The 21056-nt window shown below is 42.0% G+C and overlaps 1 protein-coding gene across 3 annotated transcripts; it reads left to right on the top strand.

Annotated features, from left to right (window-relative positions):
- Positions 1-2: 2 nt before the first annotated feature.
- Positions 3-20300, top strand: map3k4 (mitogen-activated protein kinase kinase kinase 4). 3 transcript variants are annotated; one of them, XM_078273881.1, is made up of 27 exons: positions 3-220; positions 5698-5888; positions 6024-7453; positions 9074-9334; positions 9781-9933; positions 10064-10221; positions 10410-10526; positions 10621-10720; positions 10878-10961; positions 11060-11329; positions 11413-11562; positions 11955-12116; positions 12382-12515; positions 13189-13267; positions 13392-13470; positions 14022-14115; positions 14470-14592; positions 17067-17167; positions 17262-17342; positions 17448-17639; positions 17729-17799; positions 17896-18012; positions 18099-18258; positions 18386-18508; positions 18855-18961; positions 19534-19713; positions 19902-20300. In XM_078273881.1, the coding sequence occupies exons 1-27, from the start codon at positions 189-191 to the stop codon at positions 19920-19922; spliced, it is 4770 nt and encodes a 1589-aa protein (XP_078130007.1). In that variant the 5' UTR covers positions 3-188; the 3' UTR covers positions 19923-20300. The 3 variants fall into 3 exon arrangements, with proteins under 3 accessions (XP_078130007.1, XP_078130009.1, XP_078130008.1); XM_078273882.1 differs by lacking the exon at positions 3-220 and adding an exon at positions 355-501; XM_078273883.1 differs by lacking the exon at positions 14470-14592.
- Positions 20301-21056: the final 756 nt, after the last annotated feature.

Below are 21056 nucleotides of genomic sequence, written 5' to 3'. Positions count from 1 at the left end.
TCCTCAATGAACGTTGGAAAGATGGCGACGGCATACGCACAAGCTAGAATCAACTGTGCCGGCGGATAGAAAGTGCTCTAAAGAGACAAAATTCTCTTGCAAAGATTTAACGGTGCAAAGTCTATCTGATATCGCTTGGACATGGTTTAGTCCATGCACGGCTAGGAACAAGAAGCCACTGTTTTTCTATGGAGCCTCCGGATCGTAACAAGCCCAGCAGGTATGCGAATTTGTTGAACAGACACTACACCATCAGGACCTCGCAGTTGCCAAATAGGGAGCTGAACGTGACACTGCACTCGGCTCTATGGGAGCGCTTGCGCATCTCTTAGAAATTGACTTCCTGTCAAATAGTGGTACGCGTGCAGTTAATGCATTTGCAACACTGGAGTTGCAAACTTTTTGGAGCAACATTTTTAGGCGTACTTTGCTGCAGATATTATCTTGTCGTCTGATTATCGGTTGCTAGATAGAAAGGCAAAATGCTCGCCAAATGATAAGGTAACATTACAAACAATGATCAACCGCTGTAACAGTGCAACATGTCAGGGAACAAGCTAGCTAACGTCTAACGTTACTAGCTGCCGCTTGTCACTTTATTGTTTACCCGCAAGTTCACTAACAGAAACTAATCGAGCTGAAGCTATATATTTTTTTTTTTGCAATGTGGGCTCGTAAAGTGGACTTAAAAGTGTGTTGTTAATTATTTGAGAATGCCAGACCATGCAGTTCATTATAACACCAAAAGCACAAACTTCGCTTGCTTTAGCTAGCATGTTGCTCCACTGTTTTTGTTAATCATCTAGCTAGACTTGGCGCTCGTGTTGTTGTCTCGCACTCCAATGCTGAATCATGATGGGCTCGTTGACTGTGTAAAGTATACACGTAATGCATTTTTATTTGGATCATTATTGTACCTCGTAGAGGTTATAACTTTGTTGACAATCTGTTGCAAATGTAACGTCATGTGCAACGGCAAAGGTTTAATCATACTGTATTCTTAGTGCTCAGATGACAAGGTTACTGAACGAGACATTTGTGCAATCTCGCAGGGGAATGCATACACACAGACAGTCATAAGATGCTTTTGTCATATTTGCGCATCTCCTAATCGAAATGCCGCAGTGTTTGCCCCTGACCGCTGGCGACAGACCCTCAGGAATCTGCTGTTATGTCTTCCCCTCTCCTCCCTTCTCTTCAACATGCATTCGTCTGTCTGCAGAGCGAGTGACTTTGAGGGCATTTATCACGTTGGATTAGCTCTGTCATCTGCTATAATCCTAGTTTCGAGCAAACAGCTTGTTTTTTTGTCGATTTTTTCAGTAATGATTGAGTACCAGCCAGTTGTTATTCCCTTGCGCCCTTGTGGCCACTCAGTCCGATGTAGACACACAAACAGCTTGAATGATTGTGCAATACTGGACCTGTTAAAGTATGCTAATTGCTGCCTGACATTATTGCATAAAGAAAAATACTGAGTCATGCTATTGTTGGAAACGTGTCACAGGTTGACATGATTACAAGAGATTAATTCTCGTTTTTTTCCGGTTTTATACTTTAGTTTGTGCACAAAGTTTGAGGTGAAAGGTAAAGCATGCTCTGGAGAGCTCAAATGTATGCCTTCATTGCCTTGGCAGTGTTTACTAGTTAGCATGTATGTGTCCGTGAGCCTGAATGTGGATCCGCCTGAGAATTTGTTGGATTTACCATTTCTATAGTAATGGAATTAGAAACATACAAAACTTGGACCATTGTAAACAATAGAGGTTACATGGCAAAGCTGCATAGTTTGCAGGAAGTTCAACCTGCCTTGTGTTTAGACTGCATATCTCCGTAATACGATTCAGATTCAGCAAAATTAGTTGTCTTTTAGTTTTTGTAACTAACTTCCATCCACCTTGCTGAGTGTACATACTTTAACACTGAATGTGAGGTTGGTTCAATCTGACTGACTATTTCTGAGAAAGATGTGCTTGCTTGGCAATTAAGGGCTATCACTAGCAAGTACAGAGGTCCTTTGTCAATAATATCTTCTTCACAAAGTCAGTCTGAAGACATTGTGGCTCACAAGCATTCCAGAGATTTCAGGATGTGGTGAACAGAGCGCAGTGGATAGCTGCCTGGAGCCCCAGAGAGGTTATGGGTAGAACTCATTAATGCCTGCATTTGCCAGGAGGACAGGCTGTAGAATACAGATGGACCGTCCTCGAGCATTTCCTAACTGCATCCAGTCTCTGCCCACACCTGCTTGAGAGAATTGTGTGCTGCTCTCACATTCTGTCACTCTCATCTGTCATTTCCTTTTAAAGAATAGGATCTTTGTAACTACGAAAATTATCGCAAATTATGTTATTAATACTTTGCAGGAATAACATCGTCATGGTAGAGAAGGAAAGCAAGGATGGTTAAGTTCTGCAGAATGTTGTGTTCTTCTATTTGATTTGGAATTTATGGTGTGCACAGCAAAAACAACTGAAATGCAAGTTGAAACTAACACAGATGTTGCGTATGACTCTCTACAGCTTCAGATTACATTTCATAAGTAGGGCAGACTGCTGCCTGCACTGCATTTATGATGCAAGTAGCATAAGGTGAAAAACATATAATTATACAATTTACCTCATGCTGCAACCCACAGTCTGCAATCATTGTCTACATTTAGATACATTTGCATTGCGTGACTTGTTGTGGTTAATAGCATGAACTTCTGCTGACAGCCAGGTCTATGTCTTTTTTAGAATGAGGATGTATTCTGGTGTCAAGTGATTTATAAGGTCAGATAGTAAGCACATCATTGTTTTAGGAATGCACTGGCTTTCTGATTCTTTTGAATTAAGATGGCTGTTTGCATATAGTATAATGTCTTGCAGAAGCAAGCTCCTCTGTGTGCATGTACTGTATGCTTTGCACAGTTGCATGTGTGAGAGGTTGGGAGGTCCACTCCTGGCAATGTCACACTGTTACAGAGAAGGGTGGGGTCAAGTACGTTGTGTTCAATGTTTCTGAATTCTGTCAGCCTATTGGTGCTGCATCAGCTCTGTCTGTTTATCAGGGATAGGCAGCAGTTCAGAGATGCATACTGTTGTAAGTATGAGCTACCCTTCCACTGAGACTTGGGTACATGTGTACACATAGGTTTTATATTCTGATTGCCTCACCAGTTAACCCTGGGCAGACATGTCCTTTTTACAGTGGGGGGTAATCAAAATCTGGATTTAGCCAACCAAGCATCAGTCATGCCAGCATGACCTAATTGGTGGAGAGTGTGCTCTTACAAAACCCCGGCCTCCATCTCCTCCTTTTCCTCTCTGAAAAAAAAATCCCCTTTAGTTTGGCCATTGTGAGCAAGTGTGCTCACCAACCAGCTGTGTGCTATTCAGCTGTGGGCCTCAACGGCCACGTGTCACAGCTGTACAATAGAGAGCCCCTTCCTGGTACAATAGTGTGTGGATGGTTGGTGTCAAAGGTCAGGCCCCCCTGACTCTGGCAGCCCTTCGTATCACTGCTTCAGTCGCCATACAGAAAAGACTTGATTTTGTGCTGTTTATTATGCACTCAGTGTTTCTGCCTGGGGGCTCTAGCATTCCACTGGCCTTTATTGGAGCCCCAATGAGCCATCAGATGAGCCATTGAGACCAGCCAGACACCATCTGTAGTGATAATTCACTAGTGGCAGCCAGGCAGGGACAGCTTGAAGACCATAGTGCTGCAAGGGTTAACTGTTGTGCGGCCTGTGAGTAGGTTTTAGGAAAAAAGCAAAGAATTCAGAAGAGGAATTTGCGCAGTCTTTATTGCAGCAGCACAATCTGTGCTTGAAGTGTCTCATGGCAACCAAACAAACAACCGGCAGTGATGGCGTCATTGGTTCCGCTGTCATTCCTGAGTGATTTAGTCATGCTTTTCTATGTAGAGAAGTGTCTTTTTAAAACTTGGTCTCATTTACTCTCTCGAATGCATGTACTATTTCTGTTCTTGACATCACACACCTATGCACGCTTTGAGATGCTCACAAATGTGCGCACAATCTGATCACACTGGTAACTGATGCAGTAGGAGGTTGATGGCATTTACTTATGCAGTTTCCTGATACCTGTCTGTTGCATTGCAAAACCACAGCAATATGTTGCTGTTGTGTTAAATGCATTATTGCAACACATACGATTGCTTACTGTGCCTTCTCGTGCCTGCATACTGAAAAGATCACTGTTGTGTCCTGCTCCTGCAGAACAAGCCCCTTCACAGTTTCCCATACAATACACTCATAAAGGCACCAGTGTTCTTTCACGCAAGAGTTATTCTGTAATTTCAAGACTGTCATGGTTAAGATGGTTGTGCAAATGACATTATTCTTGCAGTATGTTTTGTTCATAAAGTCTTGTTGCATTTGAGGTCGCAGGATTTGCAGCAGGTGTCTGTCTGCCTCGCGCGTAGTTCCATTGCTGCTCCCAGGGGACTCACACTCACTGTGTGTGCTGTGGAGACAGATTTTGCAGTGGGGCAGATGGGCAATAGAAGTCAGCACTCTCTCTCTGTTTGGTTTCTTGAAAAGCTTAAGCAAGTGATTTCCATAGAGTAACCCCCCTCCCTTAACACTCACACACACTCCCCCAGCGAGAGTGTGCCCCTTTCAGCTCTGTCTACACAAACAGGCGTGTGTTGGGGAATGCCTTTCAGTCAGATGATCGATGGAGGGACACATGGCGACCAGCATATAGAACGCCCATTTTCATGCCCCTCCCGTTATTTCTCTTTTTGTTTTTGTTGGCGGGGTCAGACCTTTCAACCTTTCTCTCTAATCCTGTTAAAAACCCCTCAGAAAGGCATTAGGGAACAAAGCTCTGACATTGTAATCTGGAAAGGCACGCTGCTCGCACACTCCGCTTTCCTTTCTTTTTTTTTTCTACTTTTTTCCCAGTAGAAGGTGTTTCTATCGATATTGTGTTTTCTTTCTGCAGAACTAGATGCATCATATTCTGCTATAGCCTTTCAAAGCCTGAAATTTGCAGGCAGAATGTTGTGACGCAACAATGATTTTCACAGCTTCATTGTTGCTCAAGAGTTACTATGAACAACACATGAAAGTGACATGCTGTTTTGCATTAGCACTGTTTTTGCATATGATCTAACAACTTCTACACATTTTGGGTGAGTGAGTCTCAGTGCTCCATGGAATCTTGAATTGTGCAGTATGGTTGATGACTTCGCAGACAGTTAATGAGGGTTACTATTTCTCACTCTGGTTGCGCCATTATGTTTACGTAGACAAAGAGAGGGTGCCAGTAGAGAACCCACAGCTTATTATCCTGCGTCTGGACGGTTGTGGTCATGCACAGAGCATTGCTGCTGTACATCTGGGAGGCAGCCAGCCAGGCTCCAAAGGACGGACAACTCGTCAGTCTGCTGTAGGTAGCAGCAGACATTCAGTCTAGTTGCAGTTTAGCAACCTGTTTGCCGTGGCATTAGAGGAGACTTGCTGCACACTCTGTTATGGGTACAAACAACCCAGCACTATTGGACCTTGCACACACATTTCTTTGGTTTCGTTATGTTATGACTGAAATAGTTTTATAATGTCAAAGCATTGGCTTGCTGTTAACATCGCCTCCAGGTAATGGTGCTTATTGTAAAGATGAAAAGCAACCCATGTTGATAGTTTTTCCTGTCTGTTTTTGCCCTGATATCATTAAATGTTGACAGGCAGGCCAATCCAGTGGAAGATGCATCTCAACAGAACTCTGAGGTGGATGAATCCTGGGACTCTCCCAGTGAGGAAGAGGAAGTCCTGTATGGCACAACACCTCCTTATACCACCCGCCAGATGAAGCGCATGTCTGGCAAACATCAACGAAACAACCCGGCCAGGAGTGCTGGTCGGTCTCCGAACAAGGGTAAGTAAATAAATCTATTTGACAGAAGTATATAAAAAATCTTTAAAAAAATATATAAATATACTACCTTTTTTTACATGCAGTTTTATGTGCAATATATTGACTGGGAGTGGGTATTTACTGTGGTTATTTCAGTGGACCCTACACCGTCTGTCATGAGAGAAAGTCCCAGGCCAGCAGAGGCCCCCGAGGAGCATAGCTACAAGCAGGGCAAGAAGCAGAGGGCAACACTGCGCTCCACGGAGAGAGACCACAAGAAGACTTTTGAAGGCTCCTTCATGCTGGATCCACTCTCAAAGTCAAGCCATTTTGGTGCCATCAACATGGATCCCAGGAAGCATTACTTGAGTTTGGGCTGCAGCAGTTGCAAACTTCCTGTGTCTATGCCCCATATTGCCCGGACCCACCGCCAGACCTCTAGGACAGACTGTCCTGCCGATCGCCTCAAGTTCTTTGAAACTCTGCGGCTGCTGCTCAAGCTCACATCTATGTCCTCCAAGAGGAAGGAGAAGGAGCAGAGAGGCCTGGAAAACATGGCCTTCATGGGTCACAACAACGAGGTAATTTGGTTGGAGCTGCAAGCTTGGCATGCACGACGCTCCACCAGCGACCAAGACCTTTTTCTTTTCACTGCCCGCCAGGCCATCCCTGACATCATCAATGAGGTGCTGCACTTTAAGGTAAACTATGCCAGCCTGAGAGGGGCCCAGTGTTCAGGGCCTCAAACAATCGGGGAGGACTATCAGAGTGTCCCCGATCTAGTCTGCGGAGAGGAGAGGGACACTGCTGTAGCAATGACCAACCACTGTGGAGTAGATCCCTGGGGCTTTAGCGCCTTCCCCTCACCAGCGATGAATGCAGCAGAGCCTCTGGGCTCTGGTGCTGATTACAGGGAGCACCTCCAGCGCCAGCGGCTTGCATTTGAGCAGGTCAAGCGTGTTATTGAGTTGCTGGAGTCTGTGGAAGCACTGTACCCCTCTTTGCAGGCCCTGCAGAAGGACTATGACAAGTATGCAGCACGAGACTTCCAGGGCAGGGTGCAGGCGCTCTGTCTGTGGCTCAATATCACCCAGGACCTCAACCAGAAGCTGCGCGTTATGGCCACTGTTCTGGGCCTTCATGATCTATCCCGTATCGGGTGGCCTGTCTTTGAGATCCCTTCACCTCGCTGTTCCCGTGGCAACGAAGAAGAGGAGAATGAGGAAGATGAGGAGAATGACTCAACAGCCACTTTTACAGCTGAAAGCGATGGAGAGGACAGGGATGCTGAGGAGGAGGAGGGAATATTGGGATGTGTAGCAGAGGGAGAGTTGCCTCCCTCCCTGACTCCTAAATTTTCCCGATTGTTGTCAGAAGAGGAGTTTCTCCCAACTGCTACTGCAGGAAGTGCAGAAGCCATTACGGGAGGGGGAGTATTCTGCCCTACTGCCATCTACAGACCATTTGTGGATAAAGCTCTGAAACAGATGGGACTGCGTAAATTGATTCTCAGACTGCACAAACTGATGGACCGCTCTCTTCAGAGGTCCAGAGCAGCGCTGCTCCGCCACACTCCTGCACTGGAGGTGAGGCTATTGTTTCTTTACCTCCACACTTAATCATTACTATAATTTATCCTATATAAACTTGTATTAAGCAAATCTAAAATTAACTAAATAGCATTATTACAGCTAAGTCAGTAATTATTAACATTTACTGACTGGTGTGCTGTGGAAAAAAAGCCATGTAGTAGTACAAGTAGACTTCTCTTTCTCAGTAGTCTTGTGCTGAGTCTGACACAAGTGCACATAGAATAAATAAACTAAGTTGTTTTGCTACAGGGAGTCTTTAAACTTTATAAAAAGTTTTCCATCCCTTTTAAATGATGTCAGTATTATACAAATACATAAAAATATTAAACTATAAAAAAAAAAAAATAAATAAGGTAACAAATGAGGTTTAAAATGTATATATCAAAATGTAGCCTATTGTTTAGGGCTGAAATAATTGATGAACTGATTGATAAATCAATTAGTTGATTGGCAGAAAAGTAATTGACAACAATTTTGATGCGCAATAAGTAATGTTTGGATTTTGGACTGTCGGTCAGAAAAAAGGAGCAATTTAAATATGTCATCTTGGGCTCTGGAACATTGTGATGGCTTTTTTTCGAAATGTTCTGAAATTTCATCGACAATAGTTTTGTGTTTTACATTGGCTGGGTTTTATACAGAAATAATTTCCTTCTTTTGGATCATTTTCTTGTAGACAATACAAATGAGACCCAAGATCATTGACTGCATTCTTTTTCAGCAAACTGATTTCACTTTCAGGTTAATAATAAAATAGTGATACAGCCTGGAGCATGGCATAGCGCTTAACAATCAAACTAAATGCAGTATTCTTCACTCAATATACAATCAAAAAAAGGGCACACTGTAGAAGTAAGTAGTAAGTGAATCAAACAAGAATTCAGAGATGTATTTATCACATAGCTTAAACCAGTACTATGTGTGGTGAAATGCAATGTGATGTGCTTCTACATTTGTGCTAATTCATGTTAAAAAAAACACATTTGACATTATATAAGTGTCATATTACATTTATAATGGTAATACACTTCACTGCTGTCTTGAATTACTGGAAAGTGGAGAGCAGAAGCAGTCCAACAGATAATTGTAATGTTTTGAGTGCAAATGTTTGAAATGTAATTAAGCACTGGAGGAAAATGCATTTGCAGCTTACAAGCCTAGGCTATAAACAACAGAGGATATGTAAACACAAGTTACTAAATGAAAAAATAAAGCAGTAAAGATGCGTATTGAGTTTTTTGGATAATGGATAATCGGCTCATCTAGGTGTTGGAAATGATGAGCTCTGATCATTTCATGGAGCGTTTTAGGGAGGTTCAGACACTGACCTTCACGCTGAAATGTACAATGAGGAATTGAACATGTCTTGGATTGTTGATTTTGTGATGATCTTTCTTTGCACAAATCAAGAGCTAGTCAAAGGTTTTTGGTGGATCTTTACAGATGCCTGTCTGAGATTGGGCAACAATTAATATCATCATTTAGTAAATAGTGAAACAAAATAAAAAAAACTACTTTGAATTTATTATGAAGCCAACTGTTTACTCAGTTAATATAACAGCCATGGTGCTATAAGACATTCTGAATTAACTTCAACGGATCTTCCACCCACAGTTTGCAGACTTCCCAGACCCCATGCTGTACAGTGATTACCTGCCAGAGCTGTCGCGCCATGTTTCCTGCAGTGGTCCGGCTCATCCAGAGCTCGGAGCCGACCAGGTTTCCTGGGAGGATTTGCTGGACATGGACCTCCCATCCTTTCGACCAGCGTTCCTTGTGCTGTGTAGAGTCCTTCTCAACGTCATTCACGAATGCCTTAAACTGCGACTTGAACAGAGGCCTGCTGGAGAGCCCTCACTGCTCAGTATCAAACAGGCAAGCAGCTGTTGAAACACTCACTTTAGCGTTAGAATTTTTTGTTGTTGAGTTTTTCAGTGACTCTTCTATACAGGCTGCTGCTCATGCTGAATGACTGAACGTGTCTAACTAACATATATCTTATTTCCATTGCATGCTTGCTTATTTCACTCAAATGAAAGTGGCCAATCATATGGCATGGCCTGCAAACACATACATACTTGTTAGAACCAGTAGCCTAAATGTGTACTTTCCATAGGTACACAAAATGATTGTCTGTATAGATTATCAAATAAACGATTAGGCTCACTACATATTCTACCTTTAATATTGTCTTAAAGAAACAAATATTGAGATAACTATTGTTACCATTTTACTGACCAGAACTATCTTTGAAGACTTATACATGTAATGTAAGTCATATATATATGTGCTAATTTACATGTGTTGTTTGTGCTCTGCAGTTGGTGCGTGAGTGTAAGGAGGTTCTTAAAGGTGGTCTTCTGATGAAGCAGTATTATCAGTTCATGCTGCGAGGCGTGGTGACTGATGCTCAGGGCTTGCAGACAAATGCCAATATTGATGAGTTTGAAGAGGACCTTCACAAGATGCTCGAGGTAAGACTCTACTTCCAGTTAGAGTAAGTTTAAATGTACTGTATATAATCATTGTAGAGAGAGTCTCGTGAATGTATGCATTATTGAAATGTAAGTTGTGGTTATCCAACATCTGTCGCTGTTTTTGTAGGTCTACTTTGACTACATGCACAGTTGGATCCAGATGTTGCAGCAGCTGCCTCAGGCCTCTCACAGCTTAAAGAACCTGTTAGAGGAGGAGTGGCACTTCACCAAGGTCATCACTCCTTATATCCGTGGAGGGGAGGCCCAGTCTGGGAAGCTTTTCTGGTGAGTCACTTGCCTGCAAACCACACTGAAATAAATGTTGTTGTTTTGTTAATCTAAGGACAGGATCACAATTTCTGAAGTTAATGAGGAATGATTACAGCAAGAAAAACCTGTTTCGATGTGAACCTTTCCTTTAAGAGTGTTACTAATGATTTATGTGAAACTAAGGACTGTTCTGCTCTTTGCAGTGATATTGCTGGGATGTTGCTTAAATCCACTGGAGAGTTCCTTGATGCTGGCCTGCAAAAGAGTGGTAATGAATTCTGGGAATGTGCAGATGACAGCACAGCCTCAGATGAGATCAGGTTAGGGGGATAACATGATTATTTGATTTCTGTTTCAGTCCGTGTTAATAATTGTTTTTTTGTTTTAAACATTGCACCTTTTTGATTCTTGAAGGCGGTCAGTTATCGAGACTAGTCGGTCACTTAAAGAGCTGTTCCACGAGGCCAGGGAACGAGCGTCCAAGGCTCTGGGCTTTGCCAAAATGCTTCGCAAGGTGAGAGACAGCAGTAAAGAGCTTTCACTCCCTTGAAATAGAAAGCTACAACAGTACTGACTTTGCAGTTTATCTGTAACCCTGTTTTCTCTGCTGACCGAAGAACTGGGACTGTGTGTTCTTCTGACACACACTTTGTTTGATTCCCTCTGTGCAGGACTTAGAAGTTGCTGCAGTTTTCAGTATCACTAACGGGGTGACTTGTTTCCTGGAGGCACTGAAGAAGGGAAACTATGTCAAGGTGCGTTTGCGTTTCTGTTAATTTCACACATTTCTGATCTTTCTTTTCTGTCCTCAGGTCATTTAAGTATCTGTTTAACCTCCTCCTTCTATATATAGGTTCAGATTCCAGGCTTGGAGGAGCTGCAAGTTTTTGTCCCCTGTGCCTTGATGGATCAGCGGCCTCTCATCCTGCAGCTTCTCAATGCCGCGGCTGGCAAAGACTGCTCCAAAGAGCCCGATGAAATTGCAGAGGATGATGCCTACCTGCTCATGAGTAAACACGGAGCTGGGGACTGCACTACTGATTCTGATTGGGCTCAGTGGGACGGAGAGCTGCTCAAACTGGTCCCCCAGATGGAAACTGTTGACACTTTAAGAGCCATGAAGGTATATGACCATTTTTAATTAAATCTGTGTGTATGAGTGTGTCCGGTGTTTACAAGCCTTCCACTGGTCCAATGTGCTTTCAGGTGGAAAACATGCTCTTGATTGTGATGCAGTCAGCTCATCTGGTGGCCCAGCGAAAGGCCTTTCAACAATCCATGGAGGATGTGCTCACTCTTAGTCGGGAACAAACATCTAGTCAGCCTCTCATCGCGAGTGCTCTGGAGGAGCTCAAGGTACTTACATAACCACACGCTATGATTTAAACCTGTTAAAACACTTGTTTATTTTGTGTTGTTGCGAAAAGACAGGTGCATCTTGGTGTCCTACTTTCCTCTGCTTGTGCTATCAGTTACCCTGAATTTTAGCTTTGTTACCTAAAAACAAAAAACGGGCCACTATCAGGCCAGATTTTAGAATTAATTCTCAAAAAGGTCACTAAGCTTGCATCTGTTACATTCAGAGCCACACTACAACATGTCATTTCTCAAAAATGATGCAGCTTTAAGTTTTAAATGCTCTCACTGATCGCTTTGACTTTTCGGTTTTCTGAAGAACCTTTTTATTAGAAAATAATAATAATTATAATACAACTTTCTTCTCCCCATCTTTCTCTCTCCTACAACAGGATGAGGCACTACAGCTCTGCATTAAGATCAGCACTGCCATCGACCGAGTGGAGTACATGTTCACCACAGAGTTTGAGGCAGAGGTGGAGGAGTCCGAGTCAGCCACTCTGCATCAGTACTACAGGGAGGCAATGATACAGGGCTACAATTTTGCCTTCGAGGTAACTGTTACATAGTGTATGTTTTCAAAGAAGCTCATGCTTAAGATGCTGCACATCTAATCTATCCCTTCTTCTACTCAGACATTTCTTGTCCACAATTTAGCAACAATTAGGCTAATAGTGTTGGTGTAGTTATGGGTTATATTTTGCAAAGGGACAATAAAGCTACATGAGGACTGAATTAATTGCAAAGTCTTTAGGTGAGGGGACGTTGAGGCAGTAATTCTAAATATACTCCTGTTTGCTTTTTTGTTGTTATTTACAGTACCACAAGGAAGTGGTGCGTCTGATGTCAGGGGAGTTCAGGCAAAGGATTGGGGAACGCTATATAACGTTTGCCCGCAAATGGATGACCTATGTCCTGACCAAATGTGAGAGTGGCAGGGGCACCAAGCCCAGGTAAGGCCTTGGCTTCTATCAATGGAGCATTCACATACATTTTTAAGTTATTCCCTTCTGTTTTTTTGCCCTCTGGTTGGGCGCAGTGTGGTGTTCCTGAGGCAACATTTAAGGGTTTGAGTATGTTGCTCAGGGATGCTTTTTGTAGCATTGCTGCAAAGAGAGTTAAAGCCAGGCAGCCTGGTTGGGCATTAACCTCACTAAATGCTCAATAAGCAGTTCTACTAGTGCCATTCTTCTTGGATAAAAAAGGTAACAAACAATGTTCTTAAACAAACTGCAGACTTAGACAGAGAAAAGCTTTTTTTTGTTTCTTACAGTACAAGTTCATCGTAATTAAAATAGTGTTTTATGTCTGCTGTATTTAGAACTATTAAATGTAAAACCAGATATACCTATCTTCTATGTTGTTTTAGCCCTCTTTGTCAAGAGCTTTTGGTAGCACGGCAAGTTTTTTGAAGAAGCCAAAGGCAAATTTCCACGAAGGTGGACAATAAATTCTAATAAAAAAAATAGTAATTATAAAATAAATTGTACTCTGATAACATAGGGAAGCCTTTAGGTTATTTCATGAAATACAATTGCAAACCATACACACTCCACCTTTACCAGCACAGTACAGTGTGAGTGAAGTTTTGGGACACACTGATTAACTGCCATGTTGAACTTACAGGTGGGCGACTCAGGGTTTTGATTTTCTTCAGGCTATCGAACCTGCCTTTATATCAGCCTTGCCAGAGGATGACTTCCTGGTAAAATTGCCTATTTTCTTCTCTTTGTCGTTTTCTACAAATTGCACAAAAAGCATGCGCTTTGAATTTGATGTATTTGTTATCGATTGACTGAATTTACAAATTAAATTTTGTCTTTCTGCAGAATTTACAAGCTTTGATGAATGAATGTATAGGACACGTGATTGGAAAACCTCATAGCCCAGTCACCGGCCTGTACATTGGTAAGATCTGTGATACTAACTGTTGACGACTTCCATTTTTGGAGTTCAGGATTTGTTTTGGTGTTTACATTCTGTTGCTAGTTTTATAACCTAGGTGTCATAGGGACGGGCTTTTAACACAAAGCAGGCACAACGGCAGTGAAGTAAACAATTCAATTCCTGTAGAATAGCAAAGAAGCATTGTGTATGCCCTGATGTTTGTTGGTGCGACTATCCTCACTGATTAATCAGGCTCCTTTTTTAAGCAACTTCATGCTGCTCCTCAGTGGCCAACAGCAGAAAACTGTGGTTGCCGTAGGGCAGTATGAAAATATGGGTGTTACTGAAAAAGAGCATGTTTGCTCAGGAAACCTTTCCTGATTAAAATAAATGAAATGTTCTTTTTTTTTTTTATAAATGATTAAAACCAGACCAACCGCAGAATGCCACAGCCATGTTCCTGCCGTTTAATGCCATGCAAAAGTAGTGTTTAGATTTCTCACAACCTACAAACAAGGTTTCCTTTTGTGGGTGGCGTGACTAAATGAAGAATTGGGTGTTTTTCTTTTCAGCTCCTAGGAATAGCCCTCGTCCTGTAAAGGTCCCTCGCTGCCATAGTGACCCACCAAACCCTAATCTGTTCATCCCAAATGCTGAAGGTTTCAGGTAGGTGGTTACAGTTCAAGCTTTTCCAATAATCTGCATGCCTCCTGTGTTTTATTGCTCTTTCCTGCATGGCTCATCGTGCCTCATTACCTTTGCTGTGTATGCCTACTGATGTTTTTGCTCTGTAGTTGTTGAGTTTGTGTGTGATGCTGTGTGTTTTGTATGTGTATGCTCTAAGTATGTCAGTGGTCTTTTTTTTCTTCACTTTTTTATAAAGTGTCTGAATGAGAGAGTGTGTGCGTCTGTCCCTCAACCAGCCACCCAGTCACACACACAAACATATCTACACACATCCCTCTCAAGCCACCTTACCTCCCAAGTCAGAGCTCCTCAGTTTGTTTTTTCACCACACAGCTCTCGAAGTCTCCCCTGCGACCTCCGGAACCAGCTTTTCCCCAACGGCCCTCGCCCCGTCCCTCAGGGCCCTGGGGAACACAGCCACACCAAAGCACCCAGCAGCAGCCCCTGTGACGTCAGGTAGCCTTGCCCCCAAGTCACCTGGTAGAAGCTGCTATCAAAGCACAGCTTCGGATACAATAACAATAGCCATCACTCATTTTTTTAAATTTTTTATACAGCTTCTGGAAATTGAAGGAGAATATGCTTCATGTTCAAGATTAGAAATCTGTTATTTACAGGCCCTTTAACAGTGAAGAGTGAAGAGCTGCATGTAAAGCATGGCTGAACAGATGATCATTTTAATCACTTATAGACTTGCTGCAGCTTAAATAAAGTGCTAGAAGATGCATCTAAATAATATGCATTGTGTTGATGTAAGCTAAAAGTAAATCATTGTAATTGAACAAAACTCTGGATGCACTTAATTAGCAGCATTTGCAGCCTTAGAAGCGTTAATGTGCCATTTACAAGCCCTGCTTCATTTCACCAAATCAGACAAAAGGCCTTACACAAGTCTTGTTACTGGTCAAAGGAAGAGACGGTGATTGTTGTGCATGGTGTGAGATAAAAAACACACACACACACACACACACACACACACACTACCTCAATGAAAGAGTGGGCTATGCTATTCTGCTTTTTAGTGCTATTAACATCATTCTTGCTTTGATAGTTTTGGCTTTTTTGTACACACAAATAAGCCAGAAAGCACATGCTTTTGAAATCTGAACATGCACTCTAGAGATCTAACCTTCACATGTGTTTGAGCTGTATAATGACTCTGATGCATACTGAACTGTTAATGGGTTTTAAAAGGCGGACTGAGGATCAATGAGTGTTTCCCTTGAAAGGTTTTATCAGTTTTCTTTATATACAGGTATATCATATAATAGACACATTATATAATTAGAATATCATGAAAAAGTTGATTTATTTCAGTAATTCCATTCAAAAAGTGAAACTTGTATAATGTATACATTCATTCCACATAGACTGATATATTTCAAGTGTTTATTTTTTTTAATTTTGATGATTATAACTGACAACTAATGAAAACCCCAAATTCAGTATCTCAGAAAATTAGAATATTGTGACAAGGTTCAATATTGAAGACACCTGGTGCCACACTCTAATCAGCTAATTAACTCAAAACACCTGCAAAGGCCTTTAAATGGTCTCTCAGTCTAGTTCTGTAGGCTACACAATCATGGGGAAGACTGTTGACTTGACAGCTCTCCAAAAGACGACCATTGACACCTTGCCCAAGGAGGGCAAGACACAAAAGGTCATTGCTAAAGAGGCTGGCTGTTCACAGAGCTCTGTGTCCAAGCACATTAATAGAGAGGCCAAGGGAAGGATAAGATGTGGTAGAAAAAAGTATACAAGCAATAGGGATAACCGCATCCTGGAGAGGATTGTGAAACAAAACCCATTCAAAAATGTGGGGGAGATTCACAAAGAGTGGACTGCAGCTGGAGTCAGTGCTTCAAGAACCACCACGCACAGACGTATGCAAGACATGGGTTTCAGCTGTCCCATTCCTTGTGTCAAGCCACTCTTGAACAAGACACGGTGTCAGAAGCGTCTCGCCTGGGCTAAAGACAAAAAGGACTGGACTGCTGCTGAGTGGTCCAAAGTTATGTTCTCTGATGAAAGTAAATTTTGCATTTCCTTTGGAAATCAGAAGAGCTGAAGGCCACTATCAGAGCAACCTGGGCTCTCATAACACCTGAGCAGTGCCACAGACTGATCGACTCCATGCCACGCCGCATTGCTGCAGTAATTCAGGCAAAAGGAGCCCCAACTAAGTATTGAGTGCTGTACATGCTCATACTTTTCATGTTCATACTTTTCAGTTGGCCAACATTTGTAAATATCCTTTTTTATATTGGTCTTAAGTAATATTCTAATTTTCGGAAATACTGAATTTGGGATTTTCATTAGTTGTCAGTTATAATCACAATTAAAAGAAATAAACACTTAAAATATATCAGTGTGTGATGAATGAATATAATATACAAATTTCACTTTTTGAATGGAATTACTGAAATAAATCAACTTTTTCATGATCTTCTAATTATATGACCAGCACCTGTATTATCTTGAAACTGTAATACTGGCTGTCGAGCATAGAATTGGATAGTATTTGATTGGTTGGATTCTTTATATAGTTCACAGTTGTTTTAATGTAATTTTCATTTTAAGTCTGGCGATATTTGCTCTTATAGCATCTGAAGTTGAAGATTGTCTCTCTCCCTTTGCAAGTCAATGTGTCTCATATCATTAAGATGCTTTAAGGAAGCAGTGGCCTGTACTTCTAAATTTTCCACAATTAATTAAAGATAAGGGACTAAGTGTATGCAGTTTTATCAAGAGCATACTCGCATAACACATTTTAAGAGCATAAAAATAAAGCGGTCTTGGCAGAAGAGATTGTACTCTGCGTTGATCTTTAAATTGTCCATCAGAAACTCCCAGACTGAAACCTACTATCTGAATCAGTAGGTTTTGATTGAACCACAATTGCATCCGTTTCTTCCATGCTCCTGCAGGGGATCCAGTTACCATGAGAATGACCGTCTGTCGTCGGTTGCAGCAGAGTTACATTTCAAATCTCTGAGCCGCCACTCCAGCCCCACAGAGGACAGAGAAGGTGGGTGCATTCAGTGCTACCCATTGTTTGATCCACATTGTGCATATTAATCGTTCCTACTGGCTGAATTTTCTCTTGTGATTTCTTCCTCCAGAACCCTCATACCCTAAGGGAGACCCTAACAGCGCTGCTCGTCGAAGCTGGGAGCTCCGCACCTTTATCAGCCAGTCCAAGGGTGAGATTGTGGAGGGTTGAGGCACATTGAATTGACTAAAACATACAATGGGGAATGCCTTCCGACATGAAAATAATTGATCCTGTTTCCTGACTCCCATCTCAGACACAGCAGCACGGCAAAGCCCCATGGAGTCCGTCCGTCGCTCCATTCGCAAGTTTGAGGACAAACGCTACGCTGTGATGAAGCAACGCAACATCATTGGCCAAGTGTGTCACACACCCAAGTCCTATGACAACGTCATGCACGTTGGGCTCAGGAAGGTGACATTCAAGTGGCAGAGGGGCAACAAGATAGGTACGGCTACCCACTGACTGCTGCTTTTGCTATGATGCGCGTTAACGCAACGCACATACAGGATGTAATGTTTGTGTGTATCATAATAGGTGAAGGCCAGTATGGAAAGGTGTACACCTGCATCAACGTTGACACTGGTGAACTAATGGCCATGAAGGAGGTATGTGCTCCAGCAAGATCAATTTAATTGTTTTCAAAGTAATCATAAGAGCTGCAGGTAGCGGTAACATTTTATTTGTATTTTTTTTTCAACCAGATCCGATTCCAGCCGAACGATCACAAAACAATCAAGGAGACTGCAGATGAGCTCAAAATATTTGAAGGCATTAAACACCCAAACCTGGTGCGATACTTTGGAGTCGAGCTCCATCGGGTAAGAGGCACGCGTTTCCGTCGGTCCAGGTATTTTTGGTGCGTACTGAAGCAGTTTGGTCTAAATGTTCATGCGCTCACCTCTAGGAGGAGATGTACATCTTCATGGAGTACTGTGACGAGGGCACTCTGGAGGAGGTGTCCAGACTGGGCCTGCAGGAACATGTCATCAGACTCTATAGTAAACAAATCACTACAGCCATCAATGTCCTCCATGAACACGGCATTGTCCACCGAGATATCAAGGGTCAGTGTCACCTTTTCTTTTTCTTATCGGAAGTGCAGGAAATCCAGAATTAACTCAGCATTCATTTACCTACTGTGCATTCTGTCTCTGTTTCCTCCTCCTCCTCCTCCTCCTTTTTTTATATCAGGAGCTAACATCTTTTTGACATCATCGGGTCTGATTAAGCTGGGTGACTTTGGCTGTTCAGTCAAGTTGAGGAACAACACTCACACCATGCCAGGGGAGGTGAACAGCACACTGGGAACAGCAGGTAAGCAATTATATTTTTTGTCTGGATGCCACCACCAGGGGTCACTGTGGCTTGATGTTCCCCCCCCCCTTTACCAATGGATGTCCATCCACATGCTGTGATTTCTTACAAAAGTGTGTTCTTGTGTAGTCGTGGTGTCCTATGAAACCCTTTCTGTAACTTGTGCAATGGATACAACAATCTTCATTTTTCTGAATGTTTGTTTACTGTTTGGTACACGTTTTTACATCAAACATATTTCCCATTGTCCATGTGGAATTGTACACAAATATATTTCTCGAGCCTGCATATTATTGTATCACTGATTAATAAATTCTAGTGTTTAATTATTTTCTGTCTTAATCAGCATACATGGCACCTGAAGTCATCACCAGAGCAAAGGGTGAAGGCCATGGACGAGCAGCAGACATCTGGAGTTTGGGCTGCGTTCTCATTGAGATGGTGACTGGAAAGGTAAGGAGTGATAGGAAAGTGTTTTGCCTTACTCATAGATCCTTTTAAGCTACATTGGCTTGTATCTTATTCAGGGATCTTTCTGTGCTGCAAGTATACCATGTTGTAAATAAGACGGACTAAAATACTTATTGTCTTAGGTTATTGTTGCTCTGTTATAATTATTATTACAAACGAGACGTGTTGTGGATCAGCTGTGGCTTCCACATGCAATGATTATGGTTTAGTCCTTTCAAGTGAAATTGAATGTACATTTATATCAAGTAAAGTTTTACTTTCAAGGTTATTTGTGTTAAGCAGATTCTAAATAAAACTATTTGGCTGATATGCTGTTATGCTTTGGCAACAAATTGCTGTTTCAATCTAACAATCTGTGGACCTAGTAGCGCTTTAGCAAAACTGTTCTTCCAGAGTAGTGAAAAGGTAGTAGTTGTTTGTGTGTTTTTGCCCACATATTACTTCTTAAATGTTTTCCCCGTCTCTTATCACTTCAGGAAATTCCCTTCACCAAAATGTGACGTGTAAATGGAAAGGAAATGATGTGATGTTCTTAACTTTATCTCAACCTGCAGAGGCCCTGGCACGAGTATGAGCACAACTTCCAGATCATGTACAAAGTGGGCATGGGCCATAAACCCCCCATTCCGGAGAAGCTGAGCACAGAGGGGAAGGACTATCTCGGTCACTGTCTGGAGAGCGAACCCAAACGTCGCTGGACAGCTAGCATGCTGCTCGACCACCCATTTGTTAAGGTGAGATGCTGCTATGGCATACATTTAAATAAAGGAAAAAAAACAACATTTAATCACAAAACCTCTCACCTGTGAACTGTCATGGCTTGACTAAATACTTCAGTTATTTAAAATGATTGTTTACAGATGGGTAAACTGGTCATCCAACAATTTCCCATTAAAGCTTCTTCATCTCTTGTCTGTTTCAGGTTTGTACGGATGAAGAGTGAATGGACTTTCCTCTGCAGCTTTTACGTTTACAAATGAAAGCACTACTGTACATGCTGTTGGCAAAAGAAAAAAAGAACTGGAGAAGAGGAAGTTACGGCCCAAGGCACATGGAGTTAAACTGAGGAACTTATACAATATCATTTCAGAGGACACCTGGACCTGTGGGGTATAGGGTTGTGTCTTTATGTACCCATGGACTGGGGGAAGGAGGGGCAGGGGTGGGACTGTACATACTGTAAGAATAGGATTGGCTTTAATTCTTGTATAAACAATATTGTAAAAGTAACTATTGCCACATTTGTTCTCACTGGTGAAGAGACCTTCTCAAAAGGCATTGAGGAATTTTTTTTTTTTTAAACAAATGGGAGGGGATGGGTGGGGGGGACAAAATCTATGGCACTTTTAAACTGTTTACCCAAGGGGCAGTTGAGTAGAGGAGGGAGTAATCTTATTTCAGTTGCCCTTTGAGACTGAAAAAGGTGTGGTAAGCCTCACTGAATGGAAGGAGACGCTGGTTTACCTTTTATGAAATGAACACCATCCAAATATAAAAATTAATTTATCACTTGTCATTTGGCACTAGGAAGGATTTTTTAAATGTATTTTTCTTTGCCTTTGCTGAGGAGTTAAGGTCAAGTTGGAGCAATGTTCAAGTCTACTGGTCGCTGCCAGTGAAGAGCTGTTTTTGTGACTGGAGCGTAACGGGGCCTGCTCTCCCTCCCTGCTGCTGAACACAACCAAACACACACACTGACAGACACACACACACACACACACACACACACACACACCACAAATTCTGGTCCTCTGCTGCTCTTACAGTGTTTGCTATGTACAAACAATATTAATAAACCAATCGTTTTGTTTTTTTAATGAAATGTTTGTGTTCTTTCATCATGAAAATGCCATTTCTTTATTATTACATTACTATCAAATAGTTTCATTTTGAGTTGACAGTAGAATCTTTCTCAACAGCATTGGAATAGTTGCATTCTTATTAGAGGCATAATATTATCTTGTCTCATGTTGTACTACATTTTCCAAATCAAATGCATAAGCACAAGCTGCCTGGCACTGTCCAGTTTCATGATCTGACCTCTTGAGCTTTCGAAGTATAGCGTTAAGTCAAAAGT

Source organism: Sander vitreus, chromosome 17 (assembly GCF_031162955.1).
Source record: "Sander vitreus isolate 19-12246 chromosome 17, sanVit1, whole genome shotgun sequence".
NCBI lineage: Eukaryota > Metazoa > Chordata > Actinopteri > Perciformes > Percidae > Sander > Sander vitreus.
Note: the sequence above shows the minus strand (reverse complement) of the source record. Positions and strands in the feature narration are given on the sequence as shown.